Genomic DNA, 17,426 nt, shown 5'->3' with positions numbered 1-17,426 from the left:
TGGAATGATGATAGCTTAAGGAGTTTTTAAGAGATTTCTTCAGCAACCTGAAAGAATGAGTTTTGTCACAAAAAGAGATAAAATACATTGCAGGAACTGAACAAAAGAACTGTTTGTAAGAGAGGAGTCACAAGAACTGTATTGTTCCTTTAAAAAGCAACCAGGAGTTGGTTTACTGAGAGTTTACACAAAATGAACGAAGAACAATATTAGAGGCTTAATTAAAAACAATTTTGATCTTTTTATTAAACATGATTTTATTAGCTGTCTCACTGCTTTCATACCACTGCTATTATTATTGCTGGGAAAGTAATCATGTTCAGTGGTTCTCTACAGCATGCTGGCATCACAGAACATGCTATGAAGAAAATGTGCTTTAATAGCAATTCATTGCTGGTATCAGATGCAGATATTAGATGCATAGAGTAATACAGAGTTGCAGTTACTTGAAGAATTAATTACAACTTGTCACCGTTGGGTTCTTTAGCATCAGAACAACTAGGAAATACATTCAATAAAATCAGAGTTGTGATGATTTGGGCACTAGTTTCAAGAGATCAAAATAGGAGCCCATATTCTATGTATGGCTCTGCTCTTATTTGCAATACACTAAGTAGCTCTCATATGTAAAAGCTCCCAGGTGGATTTCTTTTGTGCAGTTCTGCAGAACTATATGTTTAAATATATCTAGAAACAAGTAAAAAATACATACAGATGTGTGTGTACATATGTATGTTTAATTTTATGTTTCAAGCAGCCTTGTTGTTAAGAAGGTGGCATCTTCAGGTTCAGGTGGGTAATGATGACTGTAAGAGATGCAAAGTTGCTTCCCAAGAGAGAAACCTGGGGATTACAAACTATGTGGAATATTTTAGGATCACCTATAAAGCAGAAAGGAAAGGCTCACAGTTTAGAAAGTCACTTAAACAAACTTATATATAGATTAACATCTCATTTCCATGACATGGGAAACATTTACAGTGTAGTTTTCCCATTAATGGTCATATAAATTGGCTAATCTACTTTTCACAGTATGGGAAATGGGAAGGAAATAAAAATCAAAATGAATGCAAGGTATAGTCAGGAGATAATGAGGTCTATTACATGTCGGTCTAACACATGTATTTTTTCTTCCCAAAAATGTAACTGAAGAAGTGGTGGGCAAGTCCAGCCCTACTTCATGCTGCATCATGGCAAAACAGTCTATTTCCACAGAGCCATGGATTGTGACTTGAGTGTGCTCTTTGTCTTTGCTCTTTGGTTAATTTTGGCACAGAATTCAGGAAAACTTAGTCATGGAGTCTTGGGATGATTCTGGATTTTGAATGCTGGTTTTCCTTCATTTTAATCTCATATGGAAGTAGGGATCCTGGCCCTGGTGAATTTAATGGCAAGAATTCCACTGACTTCAGCAAGGACACAATTTCTCAGAGAGACCATGCCCTTCCACCAGTAACAGCTTCATGCAGCCAAGAATTTAGAGGCAGGTCATAAAAATATATAGAAAGGAGGCTACATTCCCAGAAAAGAATCACTGAAATAGTTTTGAAAATGATTTTTCCGACTTTAATAAAGAAAATGAAATAGACCATTTTATGCTTCTGTCCTTAGGCTATGCCTTATACCATGATCAAGATAAAAGATTATATTTTCTTGATTACTCATTCAAGCAGAAAATGAGCTCTGTTACCTGAAAATTTAGAAGTTTCCCATGTAATTGGATAGCCTTTGTACATCTTCATTTTTTGATGTTATTGGGTAGTTCATGTTATTTACTAAGATGTTTTAGTCTAATCATTTCTTTGACAGGTTAAAATATCACTATTACAGTGGGAACATTCTCCTGACAGGGGAAACCATGTAACAAATTAGATGCTGAATTCAATTTGCTGGTCAGTGATGCAGAATATGCAGTGCATGTGCAAGAAATAGTTGAAGTATCAACTAGAAACTAACTGTGCAAATTACACAAAAGGATCCTGCATTGTGCTGGCTTTTTCCCCTTCTTCCAAGAGTGCAGAAGACATTGGCAGGAGTAATTTGAGCAAATAAATTGTATAGAAATCTGTCTGCCTTAGAATTACAGGCTCTTCTTTCAGCGCTGAGGACACTCAAAAAAATAGAGTTTAGGATTTGAAGGAGAGTGAATTAACCAGGAGTATTCATCATTTCTCTCTGGTACTCATACAATAGTCATCAGTCTTGAGGGGTGTCTGCCAAAGACAGGCTGGTACCTTTCAAAGTGTTTGTAGGGAAGATCTGGCACCTTGGCTTGCAAGAGTGTCCCTGAGGCACCTTAGCCCTGGTGTGGGTCCTGTTTGGATTTGTGACTAGTGCACAGCAACTACAGCAAGTCAGCAGTGACAAAGAGAGATCTCCCAGTTCCTGCACCTGCTGACGTTTCAGCAGAGCTGAGGTTTAACTTCAGCCAGAACATCCCCACTTGCTCACTCTTTCTTCCCCCCCTGCTGGTGGGATGGGGAGAAAATCAGAAAAGTAATAGTGGGAAAACTTCTGGGTTCGGATAAAGATAGTTTGATAGGGAAAGCAAGAGACACACACACAAGTAAAGCTAAACAAGGAATTAATTCACTGCTTCCCATAGCCTGGCAGGTATTCAGCCATCCCCAGTACAGCAGGGCCCCATCACACCTAACAGTGAGTTGGGAAAACAGAGTGTTTTGTTTTCTAGTTCATGCACAGAATCACCAAAAAGAAAATCTGTGCCTTTTATCCTCATATTTCCCCCCTAATCCATTCTTGATGTCTTCAGGCATCAGGCTCTGGTGTTGTCTGCTTGGCAATTTCCCCACTAGCCCTAGACTGCATGTATTTTATCTTGTTTCTTGTCACTGTGTCTTTGTACATGCACACTTCTGGGGGGTTTTCCCCTCTAAACCTCTAAAAGAGGTGTATTAGGCAGATGGTTTTAGTTTGCATGTTACAAAAATTTCATCTGTATAGAATAATTGAATAGAGTAATTATTTTATGTGTAAAATCTGTTCAGCCATGGGCCTCTCTTGAGAGGCCTATTCTATTCTTTCCTAATGCCTACCATCACTATTACTACATCTCTTCACAAAATAGGAAATTAATTAGTGAGAAGTCTCTAATGTTCTTTTTTTTTTTTTTTTTTGGCTATTCAAGATAAAATAGCTCTGAGAGATAAGTAGAAATGCTGTTTGTGTTCAACTGCACCCACTATTTCTAGTTTTTGACACCTTTTTTATTACATTCGTGACTGGTGCAGCAGAAGTAAGTGACTGCAGCTTCTGCTGTGTTCAGAATTCACAATCCTGTGGATTCTGTGAATATCCTTTCCCAACTTTCTTCCTGCCTCCTTGTTTCATGTGAGGATCCCTCCGAGCTTTGCTCTTCATCTTGTTCATGAGGAAAGTGTCAGAAAGAGATTAAGGTTAAAATGTCAAGTTTCTCTCATTTTTAGGTGTTAATTTTATGTGTCCAGTCCCCAATCCTTTCAAGTGCAGTCTGCATTATTGGACTCTCAGATGGAAGCTGCCCTTTGAAAACCAGCCATTGTTGCTTCTTGCTTTCTACATTCTTCTTAAAAATCTCTTTAAGCTGATGGATGTGTCAGTTGCTTTCCATTCTAGCAGAAAATGGGAACAATGGTGAGTCCCTCTGTTTAACAATAATTGGAACATGGGAAGCTCCTTCAGAGATCACTCTGAATGCCAGTAAAACCTGGAACTGTTGCTCTCCTTGTGGGTGGGTATGTGATCAAAATAACCAAGAGAGAGAAAAAGAGGAGTGGTTCTAGTATGAACTTGAGAGAAGAACAAAAATTGATTGGAGCTTTTTGTAAAAAATATTTCTGGAAGAATAAAATGAACTTCCACATGATTATTTCCCTGATCAGAGAACAAATGGTTTATGTGTATTCTGCAAATAAACAGCCAGAGAGAGATGACTGCAGACCCCACACAGTATAGAAGCATGGGCCTAGAACAGAGCTAGACCATGATCACTCACCAAAAAATGGTTTAATGAGCACTTGGGTCAAAACCGTGGTGGATTGGAACTGAGCTCATTCAGGACCATCTTCATTTAGGTGCTGTGTGTCTTCTGTTTCCTTTAGCAAAGCAACAGGGGGCATGTTCTCTGCTAATACATTGGCAACATATTTTCTCTAATGTTCTATTACATTTACAGCCTATTTGCATTGAAGACTTTGCCTAAATTCCTAGTGATTCTGGAGAAGACCCACCCCTCTCTCCCTCTCCTTTTGCTGGGATAGCTTCCATGTGAAGTTCCCAAGCTGAAGTGGCTTCACCTGGATCAGGGGAGCTCCAGAGGGACAGGGAAGGACCATGAGGTCCTGAGAAGGCAAGAGAGAGACACTGCTGCTGGTGATGGCAGCAAACTGTCAGACATGAGGAGGTGTCCAAGCCAACCTCGCCAGTAAGTGCTGCCACTGGGGACATTGATTTTGAGGGGAAAATGGAACTAAACTAGCAGCAAAATGAGATCTGATTTAGAAAACTATACATTAAAAAGATATGTGGTTAGAGCTACCAGGTTTTTTTATCTACCTCTTTGTGGTGACACTGAAAAGAGAAACAGCAGTTTCACTACTGTGATCTTTGAGGTGGCAAGCTGTTCTTAAGTACCTGCAAAGATCAAAAAATGAAGTTCAGTTGCTTCAATTGCTTTAAAAACTTTAGGAACCACTCAGCCACTTCAGGTGCCTTTGTAACTCTCTTCTCTTGTTCTGCTGGCATCATCTGTGTTTGAACTTTGCTTTGCTAGTTAGATTGGGGTTATCTGCTGTGGACGGAAAATGTATTTTAGCTTACCTGAGTATATTTGTTGTCTTGTAAGAGAGACTGAATTCAGAACAGCTGTTCTGGATGTCGTTAAAGAGCTATTGCAGAGCAGTGGGTGTGACCCCACACCAAAGCCACTTCATTAGTGATTGCTTTAAACCAGCAGGCCTTACCTGTCTTGCCCCACTATCTGTCCCCTCCCATTGCCTCTTTTCTGCTGAGCTCATGGCAAACAGAGGAGGCAGCAGTCATTTGCAAGTTGAGGTGGAGCAGGTCTCATAAACAGGTATATGGCATTAGCTGTTATCTTCTGGAATTGCATGGTTCACATTTTGTATCACCTGTTGGCTGTCTGTAAGGTTGTTAATTCTCTCTGCTGATTTTTTGTGGTTTTATGGAAAGAGCAGCCTTCTCCAAGTACTCCTACACTATAATGTGTGTTTTTGGGGTTTGTTTCCTAAACTTGTCTAGTAGGCTAAATGTAACAGGATTAAATGAAGAGGAGTAACTAAAACCCTCCTCAAAAAATACTTTTGACTAGTGTAACTGTAGTAACTGTGAACCCATTGTCTCTAGTCCTTAGTGTATGGGGAAGAATTCCTTTAGTGATAAAGTAGCAGGTTGGGAGGGCATATGAGGTAGGTGAAAAGGAGAAGAAGAAAATGAATATTAATTTCCTGGACAGTAAGAAAAAAATTCCTTCCCCATGACCTAACCATGGTTATGAATTGGCAAGAAACAGCTTATGTTTGAAATTTTTGTATAAAAGGGCTTAGTTTTTGTAATCTCTGTGCCCCAATTTCTCTGGAAGCAGAGAGCCTGGAGAAACGAGGTTTGATTTTGGGGAAGCAGAGTTGCCCCCTTCGTAACGCTTGCCAGTAAGCTAAAATCTCAGAAGAAAAGCAATATTTGTTACAGTTTATTATAATATATTCATTTAATTGTTACTTCAGGACTAATGTGTCTACATACAGGCTCTGCTCCAGCAGGATATTCAAGGCCAAGGGAAGATAGAGGAATCTGCTGTAAAGCCATGAGCTGTAGCTGGGAGCTCTGTCTGGAAAGACTTAAAAGAAGGCAGAAGGGAGTTTGAGCTGTGGTGGGGGGGGGAAATCCTTTGGACCTGAGAGACCAAGCCTCCTATTTAGTAATATTCTATACTGAGTGTGTGATATGGAGACTGCTGGGTTTTTCATGTATGATTTTTATAGATGTTTTAAATCCATGTTGAGTTTCCTCTGGAAACCCAGGTTTTCTACATTTAAAAACCAGCTTGAATTCAAAATAACCTATATTGAACATGTATTTAATGAGGTAAACTGGAGGAAGAGAAAGTCACACAGAATCAAGAAACACAAGTTCCACATTCTCAGCCAGTGACTTTCAGCTCTTAACTTTAGTTGTCTCTTGCAAAGACTGCAACTAATTGAGAAGAGAATAAAATACTGCAGCAATATCCAATCTTAATGAACGTTGCAATAATTTAATTTGAAAGAATTTAAAACTTTAGTTGTTTCCTTCTGTGTGGTACTGGGGTAGAAGCTGTGATAGCAAAGCAAGGTATTCACCCACTGTGTACTCAGAGCAAATGAGGGGAGTATACCTTTGCACAAAACAACACAGGGCTGGATAGTTTCCTCTAAATTCTTGTAGGTGTAATTGGGCTGTTTATTTCTGCTAATGTAATATTGCATCCTTGTTTTCCTTAAAATCTACATCATTTTATGGATATGTGAGAAAATGTGGAGCTATTTTACAGCTATCAGCAAGTGTCCTTAAGGACAATGCCACAGCAATTTAATGAGGTATATAAGAACCTGTACCTGTAACCACTGATGAACAGTGTCCAGGAACATTCTTTCTGCAGTTCTGCTCTGACCCTGCTTCTTCACTCCTCCTTCAGAGTGATCCTTTTACTATAACACCTCTAAAACTTGTAAGAGGTGGTAAAAATGTTCTTTGTTAAGTGAATCCTCAAGCCACTCTTCAAATTGCTTATATAGCGTGAATTTGCTGTCTTGACTGTGAGAGCTGGTGCTAAATACAGTGGGAGTGCTGGGGAGAAAACTTAGTGCTTTTCTGGGCATTATCTGGACAGTGCACAGCATGGAATGGGCACAGTGTGTCCTGTGATCCCAGGAGCTGCTCATCCTTCAGTAATTTTAGGTGATAATCAAGTCAGTAAATTTTTCTGTCTGGGACAAGACAGTCATCCAGGATGGGCCTGCATTGTCAAGTAGATAAATTTACCCATTTTTTTTCTCTACACCACCTTTGTCTTTAAAGAAACTGCTTTTTGAATCTATTGGCACTAATGTATTTTACGTCATGTACTTGGACACACAGGGGAGTGTAACATCCTGAACTCCATCTGATTTGGATTATTTTTTCCTTGTGTATTGCCTCAAGGCTCCTTGTAGCTGCTCCCCACGTCTGCTAGGCAGGTGCTGCTTCACTTACAAACTGCTGCAGCTTGGAGTCTAATCGTTCCTTTTACGTGTGGAAACTCCCATCTTGACAACTTCCCCCTACAAAAACCCTAGGTGGAAAATACATTAATTAAAAGCCTTCATTTTATATTGTTGTAGGAAATAGTAGTTTACATTATACATGTAAATATTTATATATATAATATAGTATACTTATATATATATAAAAGAGAGAGAAGAGAATGTGACTTATTTTTCTTTGTCTGCTGCCAAACTGTTCCTGATTTACCATCATTTACCTAGATACTCTTCATTCCATTTGGTTATCTAACGCATAAAATCTTTAGAACAATCTGAATTTTCCTTGATTGAAGGGTTTTGTTCATATTACCCAAAACAGCTGTGGCTCCTAACTGAGTGGTGATCTGAATGGGGAGGAAAGGTACAATCCACAGGTAACCCCTTCGTGCTGCTCCCAATGCTAATCATCAAAAAGCACTGGCATTTAAATCCCTTCTAGCTTGCAAAAGGCTTTATCTGTTAAAACAAAAGGAAATTGAAATTAAAAGCAGCAGTGCTTGGACCAGCAAAACAGTAATGTGAGGAGAAAAGGAGGCTCAAGGAAAGCACAGAGAAACAAGGTAGAGGCAAATCTGATACTGAGAAAAATTGCATTAGCAAAAAGTAATTATAGGAAGGGCTGACTGAGTGACAGTGCTATTACCTTGGTCTGGTTCTGGCTGTGCTTGCAGAGAAGATGTTAAAGGGGGCAGAGCTGTATCGGCTCCTAATTCGGACAAGTAGTTTTGGAAAGTTGTGTAGACTTGAAGGTGTTTTGGTGTCCAAAATGCAAGGATGAAAAACATCAGGCTTTATCCAGGCAAATGTATAAGCATAATAATTTCTCTTGAGTAAATTAAATTAATGCTTAGCAACTAATCAATGATTTTGGAAGACATTGCAATGTATAACTGAGACATAGATCTTGCTGTGTTCAATTTTTTTGAATTTTTCTGTTTCTTTGGTTTTATGTTTGTTTGGTTTTGTGTGATTCTTTGGTAAATGCTAACTCAGTATGCTGGTTTTGGCTAGGGTAGAGCTATTTTTCTTCATAGCAGCTAGCAAGAGCTATGCTTTGAATTTGTGCTGGAGAAGGTACATCTTGAAGCATCACTGGCTGTACATGAGGTCCAGCCCGAAGTGATTGCAGTTTGTGGATAAGTGCAAGCTGGAGCAGGAATGAAGGGAGCGATGTTAAACCATAAAACCTCACTCAAAGGGATCAGGAGTGAAGCTGGTAGTGGAAATACCTTTAAACTGTTGTAATCCATGACTTGAGTTGTATGTTATGGGAGTTGCTGCAGGAGGTGTCACCAGAAGCAGAGGAGGACAGTCCTTACAACTGCAGCAGACACCCGACCCGAGCTGCCTTTGGGGTCTGATAACTCCCCACAACACAGCACCTCTCATGTCCTCAGTGAGCCCCATACCAGATGGAGCACAAAATCATGGGCTGAATGAACCTACTGGGCATTTTGTGGATGCTTTTGGTCTTTGATGGACATTTTTTATGGTCTTTTATTTTACAGACATTTCACATGGGTGGCCCATAGACTAAGGGAGTGTTGTCTATGAAATATATCAAACAGTGAGAATGAGGATGGTGGGTAATGGTGATGTGCAGGACCTGAGCATGATGTAAATGGTATGGGAAAAGAAGTGGAGATTGTGCTGGGGTGGAGTTAATTTTCTTTATAGTAGCTAGTATGGGGCTGTGCTTTGGATTTGTGCTGGAAACAGTGTTGATAACAGAGGGATGATTTTATTATCACTGGACAGTGCTTACACAGAGTCCAAGCTTCCCAACATCCCACAAGTGAGGAAACTGGGGCTGCACAGGAAGCTAGGAAGGGACACAGCCAGGACAGCTGACCAAAGATATATTCCAGTGTCATGCTCAGCATACAAAACTGGGGGAAGAAGAAGGAAGCAAGGGGGACATTTGGAATGATGGCATTTGTCTTCTCCAGTCACTGTTAGTGTGATGTAGACCTCCTTTCCTGCCTGCCCGTGGGAAGTGATGAATGAATTCCTTGTTTTGCTTTGCTCATGTGGGAGACTTTTGCCTTACCTATTCAACTGTTTTTATTTCAACCCACAAGTTTTCTCACTTTACTCTTCCAATTCTCTCCCCCATCTCACTGAGGGGAAGTGTGTGAGTGGCTATGTGGTGCTTAGTTACAGGCTGGGGTTAAAGCATACATAAGCTTTTTTTTTTAAGCATAAAAACCTTTGTTTTACATGCAGTAAACCAAAGATATCATCCCAAATGGGTTCCAGTTAATTTGCTTTTCTTGAAAATGAGTGTAGCTACATTGCAGAAAAATAACCCCCCCTTGTCTGTGTTTGTGCATCTGGTATTTAAAAAACAATGCCAAAGGAGTTTATTTATTGTGATGCCCAAAATAACTAAGATGAGTACATTTCTGCTTCAGAGCAAATGTTAATTATGTTTCAGGTTTTCCTGTGATAAAGATATAAAAAGTTTAATTTAGCCTTTTAAAAACCTCAGTGTTTGAAGCCAGAAAATGCTGGTTAATTAACCTTCAGATTTCTGTGCTACATGTGAGAATGCTTGGCTTATAAAATGATTCCATCATGTAAGAGCCTTAACTGCAGTGAACGACAAATTCAGAGGCTTGTTATGTCAGAAAGGAGGAGGAGGAACTTCTGTTTAGGTCTTGCCTTCAGAGGGAAGGGAAACACTGATAGTATCCCTGTAACCTTGCACTGATGAGCAGGCACCACGTTGCTTTGGAAAGATTCATATTTGAGATCTGATGACTAAGTGGTGGTGGGCACAGCTGCTTTAGAATCAGAGATAAAGGAAAGAAGGAAAACAAATCCAGAACTGCTATGAAAAAATCTTGCTGACATGTAATGCTGTCAGAGCATTTATAAAGAACAGAAACCCTATTCAGTGTCATTCAGGTACGTGCTATATTGAATGAAATATTTGTTATTGTAAATGTTGCCAAAGGTCTGCAATTGATAGTCTCTGGATTTATGAACAATAGCCTCTGTGAGAGAAATGAGATGGGTTAAATTGAGAGTATTAATTCTAGCTCCAGTGTAAATTTGTTCTTAAAGTCTATCAGTTTATGCAGATTAAGTGATCCTCCAATAGGCTTGGGGTTTTAAAATATTTGTGGATACAGAGAAAATGATGGAAGTTTGCTATATTTTAGGTCTTTGGCTTAAGAATCTTATTAGAATAGGACTGCTGCTCTGAGAGCAGAAGGAGTATTTTGGAACATGCATGGTGTTTTAAGGTTTTTGAGAAATTCCACAGATAAATATACTAATAAAAGGTAAATGCCTCTTCCAAGCATCATAGCAATTGGTATAACCTGATTCAAAGCAAATTGGGGTTACTGGAGGTCTCTTGACTTGACTTTTGAAATTCCAAGTCTCTCACTCATAAATGTCTCAGGTTTTGTTTTCACAGTTCTGAAGTAGTTTTTCCACTGAAGTTGGTGATATAGATTTACACTCTTTTAATGAGATCTTCAGCTTTAAGAAGGATCTTCCTAATTAGACAATGAGATCCAAGCCTGTTTTTAAAGTTTGCTTTTGGCACTGCTAAAAGGTTTATTTAACAATAACTAAAGATTGGACAGCACATGTGTAAATCTTCATCAAACCCATCAAAACCATTGCCTGAATGCTCATAAAAGACTTTTGGCTAGCAAGGGCAGGAATGATCTGGTCTTTAATCTTGGATGCTTTATAACTAAGGTTTTATTAGAGAAAATAAATTTCAGCCTGGAGAGAGGATGGGATAAACATCAAATTGTGCAGTTTATACCTTGGAATGAATAGTAAATGTGCTATTTCTTTCTGGGAAAGGGTTCAGCCTTGTCATATGGAGAATGATGCACAATTACCATTTGTGTGTAGAGAAAGTTATGATATGATTATGGGTGGCATGACAAACTGCTTTTGAACATAAAGTCATTTACCATTTTCTTCTGATGTGCTCAGTGTTACCAGCAATGTGTTTCCTCATCCATATCCTTGAAATTCTTTGCTCATCTGTTGTCCCCACAAGAGGGGGAGTTCTAAGACTGGTGCTTTTACTGAAGCAACAAATACATGTTGTATTTCTGATTTAAAGCTTGAAAACTTTCATCTGGTATTTGAGAACTTTATTAAAATTCTTCTTTCTGTTTGTGAACAAAGTTCAAGCCCTTCTCTGTGGCTGTCCTCCTTTTTGCTTTCCTTTCTGGACTTTCCTGTACCTTTTAAAATAAGATGCCTCTTGCATTTTGCAAACACAATGACTGTAACACAGCATTAGTGGAAGATAGCTGTAGTGTCTTCCTTGTCAGGCTGGTAATTCTGGGTGTAAGTGAACAGCTCAGCTTCCTCAGGCTTTCAAAGGAGAAAAAACAATAAAAATTTTGGACCTGAAGGGATGGAGAAAATCTGATGCTTCTTTTCACTTTATCTCTTCAGTGTTGTAAACGAGAACCAGTAAATGGAGCTTCAAGTATTGCTGGAGAAAGTGGAAACACGGAAACTCTTTTATATCATTGAGAATTTTTTTTTGGCTGATAACCTGAAAAACTTTAAATATCACAGGAAGAAAATGCTCATAGTTTTAGAGGTGTTCTTAAAATGTTGCAACTGCAGAATTGTCTTCAAAAAGTCAGCTAATATGAGTGTCTATGATGATGTTCTGATCAAGAATGGATTAAAATAACTTAATTAAAACAACTATAAATGCAGTTAGTATATTATATCTTCACGTACTCTTAGTTTTAGTTCTGGTTCTTGAATATTGGCTTAAGGTAAAAGTAGCAAAAAGCTTACAGTGACAAGGGATGGTGATCCAGGGGGCTGACCAGATTTTATATCCACTATTTTACTGTGCTCCTCTTCGGCTATCTGCAGCATGCTTTTGCTAGCAGCAAGAAATATTCACATTAATGAGTTTGCTGGTCCATTCCTTGAAAGACAGAATGTGAGCTCAACAGGCAGAAATTCCAGAATATTTTCTCAGATTTCATTCTAATAAGACGAGGAGGGCATTACAATTCTGTCTTAATTAGTATGTTAGACAAATGTCCTTCTGTGAGAATCATTAACAAAATTCCAGCTGACTCAGCTGAGATGGGATTTTACTCACAATAAAAGGCAGGTTTTCACGTCTAGGTTAATGATGAGACAAATCTAGAACAGCTTGCTTTGTTTAAGGGACTAAAACGTATGCACAAACTTTTGTTACCTGTGGATGGTGCTAAACATATCAGACCTGGGGTTTCATGCAGCATTATAAGAGTGTTTCACAGCTTGAAAGGCAGGAATAAGCAATGCCTTGGTTTCTGTGCTCTTTCAGTGAATTAGTGATGGTGGAGAGAAAGTAAGGTCATGATGACTCATTTATTAAGTTCTTTTAAGTCATTAAAAATCAGGTATCAAAAAATTGCATTGGAAAAGCTTCATTTTAAGGAAGTTAGAATAAAATTGCAGAGACAAAGATATTTAGTCTTGAATCTGCTGTTAATGTGAAGATGCACAACCAAATTAATACAATTGAAATAGTCTTTACAGAAATTCCAGTAAGAAAATCAATTTACTATAGCTAAAACCAGATAAAGAGCCAAAGGAGTTCTGCCTTTTGTACATATTCAGACAGAGATTTCATTTCCATGCCATCATAGAAAAGATTGCTTATTCAAGTTTTATGACTAAAAAGACAAAAGTTTTACACTTTTTATCTACTCTTTGGCTGCCTAAATTAATCCTACAGCATGAATCATTTGCATTGTGAAGAGGCTATCTGGAAAAAAAGCACCATAAATAACATTTTATCTGGGGGAGGAGAAAGTAGAATAAGACATACTGCAAATTGGTCTGACAGGAAAAAAATCCACTGCTTTTTCTTCACTCTTTAGGTCACTGAGATCTGAAAAAATTATTCCCTGACAACATTTCTGCAAGGATGGTTTTCTATTGCCGAAGATTCCTCTGGTTATTTCCATTGCTTCTCAGCCTCACAAAACAGGACTTTATTTGAGGAGCCTGAGGCATGGCATGCTCAAGGGAAAGCCAATGTCTGCTTAGCCAGGAGCAATGAATCCTGCATTTCCTGGCATACATGCCAAGCAGAACCTCCCACCCTGTCTTTTGGAGCTCTGGCAGGTCAGATCTGCCAAGCTGGTAGAGCATGAACTGCAGAAATAGATGAGTTCCTGTCATTTGGGGATGTGTCCCACTTGGCTGCCCAACATCACACTTGTAGCCTATAGATAGCCAGGGGTCAGGTTTTAAGGGGCTGTAATGACTCTTTTGTGCATTGGCAAAAGGACTTTTAATCTTTTCCCTGGTCTTTATGCCTAGTGAAGAACAGCTGCTACCAGGGAAAGTCTCATCTTTGCTTTCATCAAAAATGAGATCGTATCTCCCCTGAGAGTGTAGGATTTTTCAATTCCTGCTCTGTCCCTATTGCCTGATTTACTTGTTTTTCTTCACATATTGACTTTTTTAGTCACCATCTCTTTCTCTCAAATTTCTGCCTGGCATGAGTGTGTTGCTGCAGGCTCTGCTCTCTTCATGCTGCTGTATATCCTCACAGACCTCAGTGGGGAAAGTGCTGTGGGAAAAGGGAATAAATGAGGTGGGATTTCAGTCCTCAATTTATTTATAATACAAGAGCTGTTGATTTGTTGTAAGAGTAAAGAGAAGGAACTTGACTTGAGTCAAAAAATCTCAGCCCCTGTGCCAGCTCATGTCTATGCCCTGCCAATAACAGACAGTTATTCAGAAACCCTGCAAGCTGTGTGAAAGTTCTACTGGGCAAAATGAGGCATTTTATCCATATGCCTTTTTCCCTTGTTGAGGGCAGAGGATTGAGCATGGCACTCTGCTTCTCAGCAGACTAGAGTGATGTAGCATCTTTGATGGTGACATGGGCAGTGGGATCTAGGGCCCCCTCAGCAAGTTTGCTGATGACGCCGAGCTCTGTGGTGCAGTGTCTGCTCTGCCCTTGTGGAAGCCTGTCTGTAGTGCTGCATCCATCTCTGGGACCCTCAGCATAAGAAAGATGAAGAACATAAGATTCAGTGAGTCCAGAGGAGACCATGAAATTCATCAGAGGGCTGGAGCACATCTCATATGAACACAGGCGGAGAGAGCTGGGTTTGTTCAGACTGGAGAAGAGAAAGCTCTGGCACTTCCAGTGCCTAAAGGGGCTCCAAAAGAGCTGAAGAGGGACTTTTTACTAGGATGTGTAGTGATAGAACAAGACAGAATGGCTTCAAACTGAAAGAGAGGAAGTTTAGCTTGGATATTAGGAAGAAATTTTTTACTGTGAGGATGGTCAGCCACTGGCACAGGTTTTCCAGAGAAACTGTGGATGCCCCATCCCTGGGAGGGTTCAAAGCCAGGTTGGATTGACTTCTGAGCAGCCTGGTCTCATGGAATGTGTCCCTGCCCATGGCTGGGGGGCTTGAAATTAGGTGATCTTCAAGGTCCCTTCCAGCCCAAACCGTTCACAGACTCAGTTATATTTCTGTGAATACACTTTTTGCAAATGACCAGAGAGAAATGGAGTGGAGGAAGGCACATGTATGTTTGTTCTAGGACACAGTCATTAAGAGTGAAATGTTGATTGGAGGAATTAATTCCTCCTGGATCCAAGGAATGGATGTATTCCATGCTGTTGGGACAGAGCTATGGTGTGGCAATCAAAACAAGAATAATTTTTTTTAGAATTAGCTTCCCTAATTGGCATGTGCTGAGAGATCCAAGTGTGCTTCAGAGATGCTGGATGCAGATGGACTTCCCAGATCCGTGAAAATCTAAATTCCCATACTGCTCTTCCTTGCCCTTTCTTTCATCAGAGGAGATACTTTTTACTTATTTAATAATGAAGTTCTTACTGGAAAAGGGTGCTATTCTTTGTACTGGCTTCTGCCATGATACTGCTGTAGGCTGAAGCATGATCACAAAATCCTCAGATAGATCCTTCTATTTATAACTTGTGTAATAGTTTAAACAGATGTTTCTTTTCTAATGGAACACACTAAAATTTTCATGCTGAAATGCAGATATTCTTTTGGACCAAAAACTCCACACAGTACTTTGAAATAATTACATGGAGAGTAAAGGAGCTGAAGTGTCTCAGTTTGCATTTGTATTCTTGGTTAGGACAATGGCTTTTCATTTCTAGTGTCTGAAACTCTAAGTCTATGAAACACACTTAAGAGATGCAAATCACAGAAGGCTTAAATCCACGCTCAGAACTGGTAACCATTTTAGTGGTCCACAAATTTAAAGGCTAAAAACTAGTAAAGTCAACCTTAACTCTAGTTTGAACTGAGATCTGAAAATATTTTTCAGTAATGGGAAGGTGGGAAGGGAAATCTAGAGAGCAACTAATCAAGCATCCTGCTCAAAGTGAGTCTTTTTAAAAATATTTCCAAAGATAGGGATTTCCCAGCCTTTCTGGGTATCCTGTTCCTGGACTGAATTATCACTGTGGAGAATTTTTCCCATGTTCTACTGGGATTTCCCTTGCACTGGCATGTGACTGTGATCTCCCGACTTGTGCACTTTCTGTAAAAAGAGTCTGGATTCCTTGTCTTTGTAACTTCATGGGGTAGAAGACTGAAGTTGTTTACTCCTCTAGTGGAACAAATCCAGTTCCTTTGGTGCCCCCATGTCATATCCATTGAGCTCTGGAATGCATTTATGAATGTTTAGAATAATCTAGGAGTTGCCAGTGTTCTGAGTAACTTAAAGGCTAAAGAGTTCTCATTTTGCTTGTTTCACAGTATTTTTTCCTGTGGGATTTTGAGCTGCACGATTTTACTTAGAGTAGGTGTTGATGTCATTGAGGACAGGTTATTAATTTTGTAGGAATGGGTACAATATCTGAAGTTTGGACAGGTAGCTGTGTTTGCATTTTCCTTCCCTATCTCTCCCCTACTTGTTGCGTCCAGTCCTTCTCAGGTAATAATAAACTTGTTTACTTGCCTGCCTTCTGTTGGCAATATCTGGCCCTGCTGCGTTTAATGAGTAATAAGTTTGTCACAAAACCTGAAGCACAAGTATCATACGCATCAGGAATGACTTTCCTTTAGTAATCACTTTCCCAGGAGATGATTCAGTTTATTGTTGCAAGGAGTTGTGTAAAATGTAACAGAATATTAATAGAATGCTCTGTGAGATAACTGAGGATCTTTGGCTGTGGGGTGGTGGAATGCATGCTTGCTGAATCACCTCTATTAAACCCAAAGGCTCAATGATTGCACTTTAGTCTAAGCCTAGCAGAGAAAAAGGTCATCTTGATTCTCTATTGCAAAAAATCTTTGCTCCAAATATATATAAAATGCTAAGCACTTTGTAGAGTATTTTGATAGAGGAGTGCCTGAGAACATCATCACTCCCTTGCTTTTTGAAGTGCTGTACTTTTCTAGTAAAAGCTATTGGACTATGTTCCCAAGCAGGCACCCTGCCCTCTCTTACCTGTTTTTCCCCTCTTCCAAAACTAAAAAGATAACCAAACAACCAAACAAACATAAAACTAAAAAAAAAAAAAAATTAGTTTTTCCCCACAAGGCTTTTAATGAGGTACTTGGTATAGGTAATGTGCAATAAGAGGCTTTTGAGTTTGTTGAAATACGTCAGATGGCTTAATTATTTACCCATGTGTCTGACTGTGACATCTAAACCAGTCCTTGTGCCTCATCTGGCATGTCTTGCATGGTGACTCAAGATACATTCAGTTGTTGTAGAGTTATTGAAAGACAAGAAGCCTAAGTTTTTTTTTTTTTTTTTTGGGTGTTTTTTGGGTTTTTTTTGGTTTTTTTTTTGTTTGTTTTTTTTTTTTTTTTTTTTTTTTTGATGGAGAACATTAATAGCATTCATTTTTTTCCTGACATCCTCATGGATAGTGGTGGCATCCTCGGGTACTGGAGCTGATGGAGCTGCTTTATGTCAGAAGTGAATCCTGCCTGTAGTGTCTTAGATTTGTGAATGGTAAGTGTTACTCGAGGAACTGGCCAGAATGGCTGTTGTTTACTTAATAATGGCATTTCAGTTGTTGAATATCTCGCTATGCTAAACTGACTTCAGTGGATTGAAACATTTGCAGGCTCCCAGGAGACTGGAATATAAAAATAATAGAACCTGTTTCGTTTC

The 17,426-nt window shown here is 39.3% G+C and overlaps 1 protein-coding gene across 4 annotated transcripts in view; it reads left to right on the top strand.

Moving 5' to 3' along the window:
* Window positions 1-4,980: 4,980 nt before the first annotated feature.
* ESR2 (estrogen receptor 2) overlaps window positions 4,981-17,426 on the top strand; it is a 44,680-nt gene continuing 32,234 nt past the window's right edge. For 2 of the 4 annotated variants that reach the window (XM_068192181.1, XM_068192177.1), the window contains exon 1: window positions 17,153-17,264. In XM_068192181.1, coding sequence (XP_068048282.1) covers window positions 17,262-17,264 — 3 coding nt within the window. In that variant the 5' untranslated portion in view covers window positions 17,153-17,261. Of the gene's footprint in view, window positions 5,075-9,976; window positions 10,209-17,152; window positions 17,265-17,426 lie in introns of those variants that run through there. The other 2 variants (XM_068192178.1, XM_068192180.1) reach the window with 2 other exon arrangements.

The sequence above is a fragment of the Anomalospiza imberbis genome, chromosome 6 (genome assembly GCF_031753505.1).
Source record: "Anomalospiza imberbis isolate Cuckoo-Finch-1a 21T00152 chromosome 6, ASM3175350v1, whole genome shotgun sequence".
In the NCBI taxonomy this organism is placed as follows: Eukaryota; Metazoa; Chordata; class Aves; order Passeriformes; family Viduidae; genus Anomalospiza; species Anomalospiza imberbis.
This window is presented reverse-complemented; position numbering and strand designations above follow the sequence as displayed.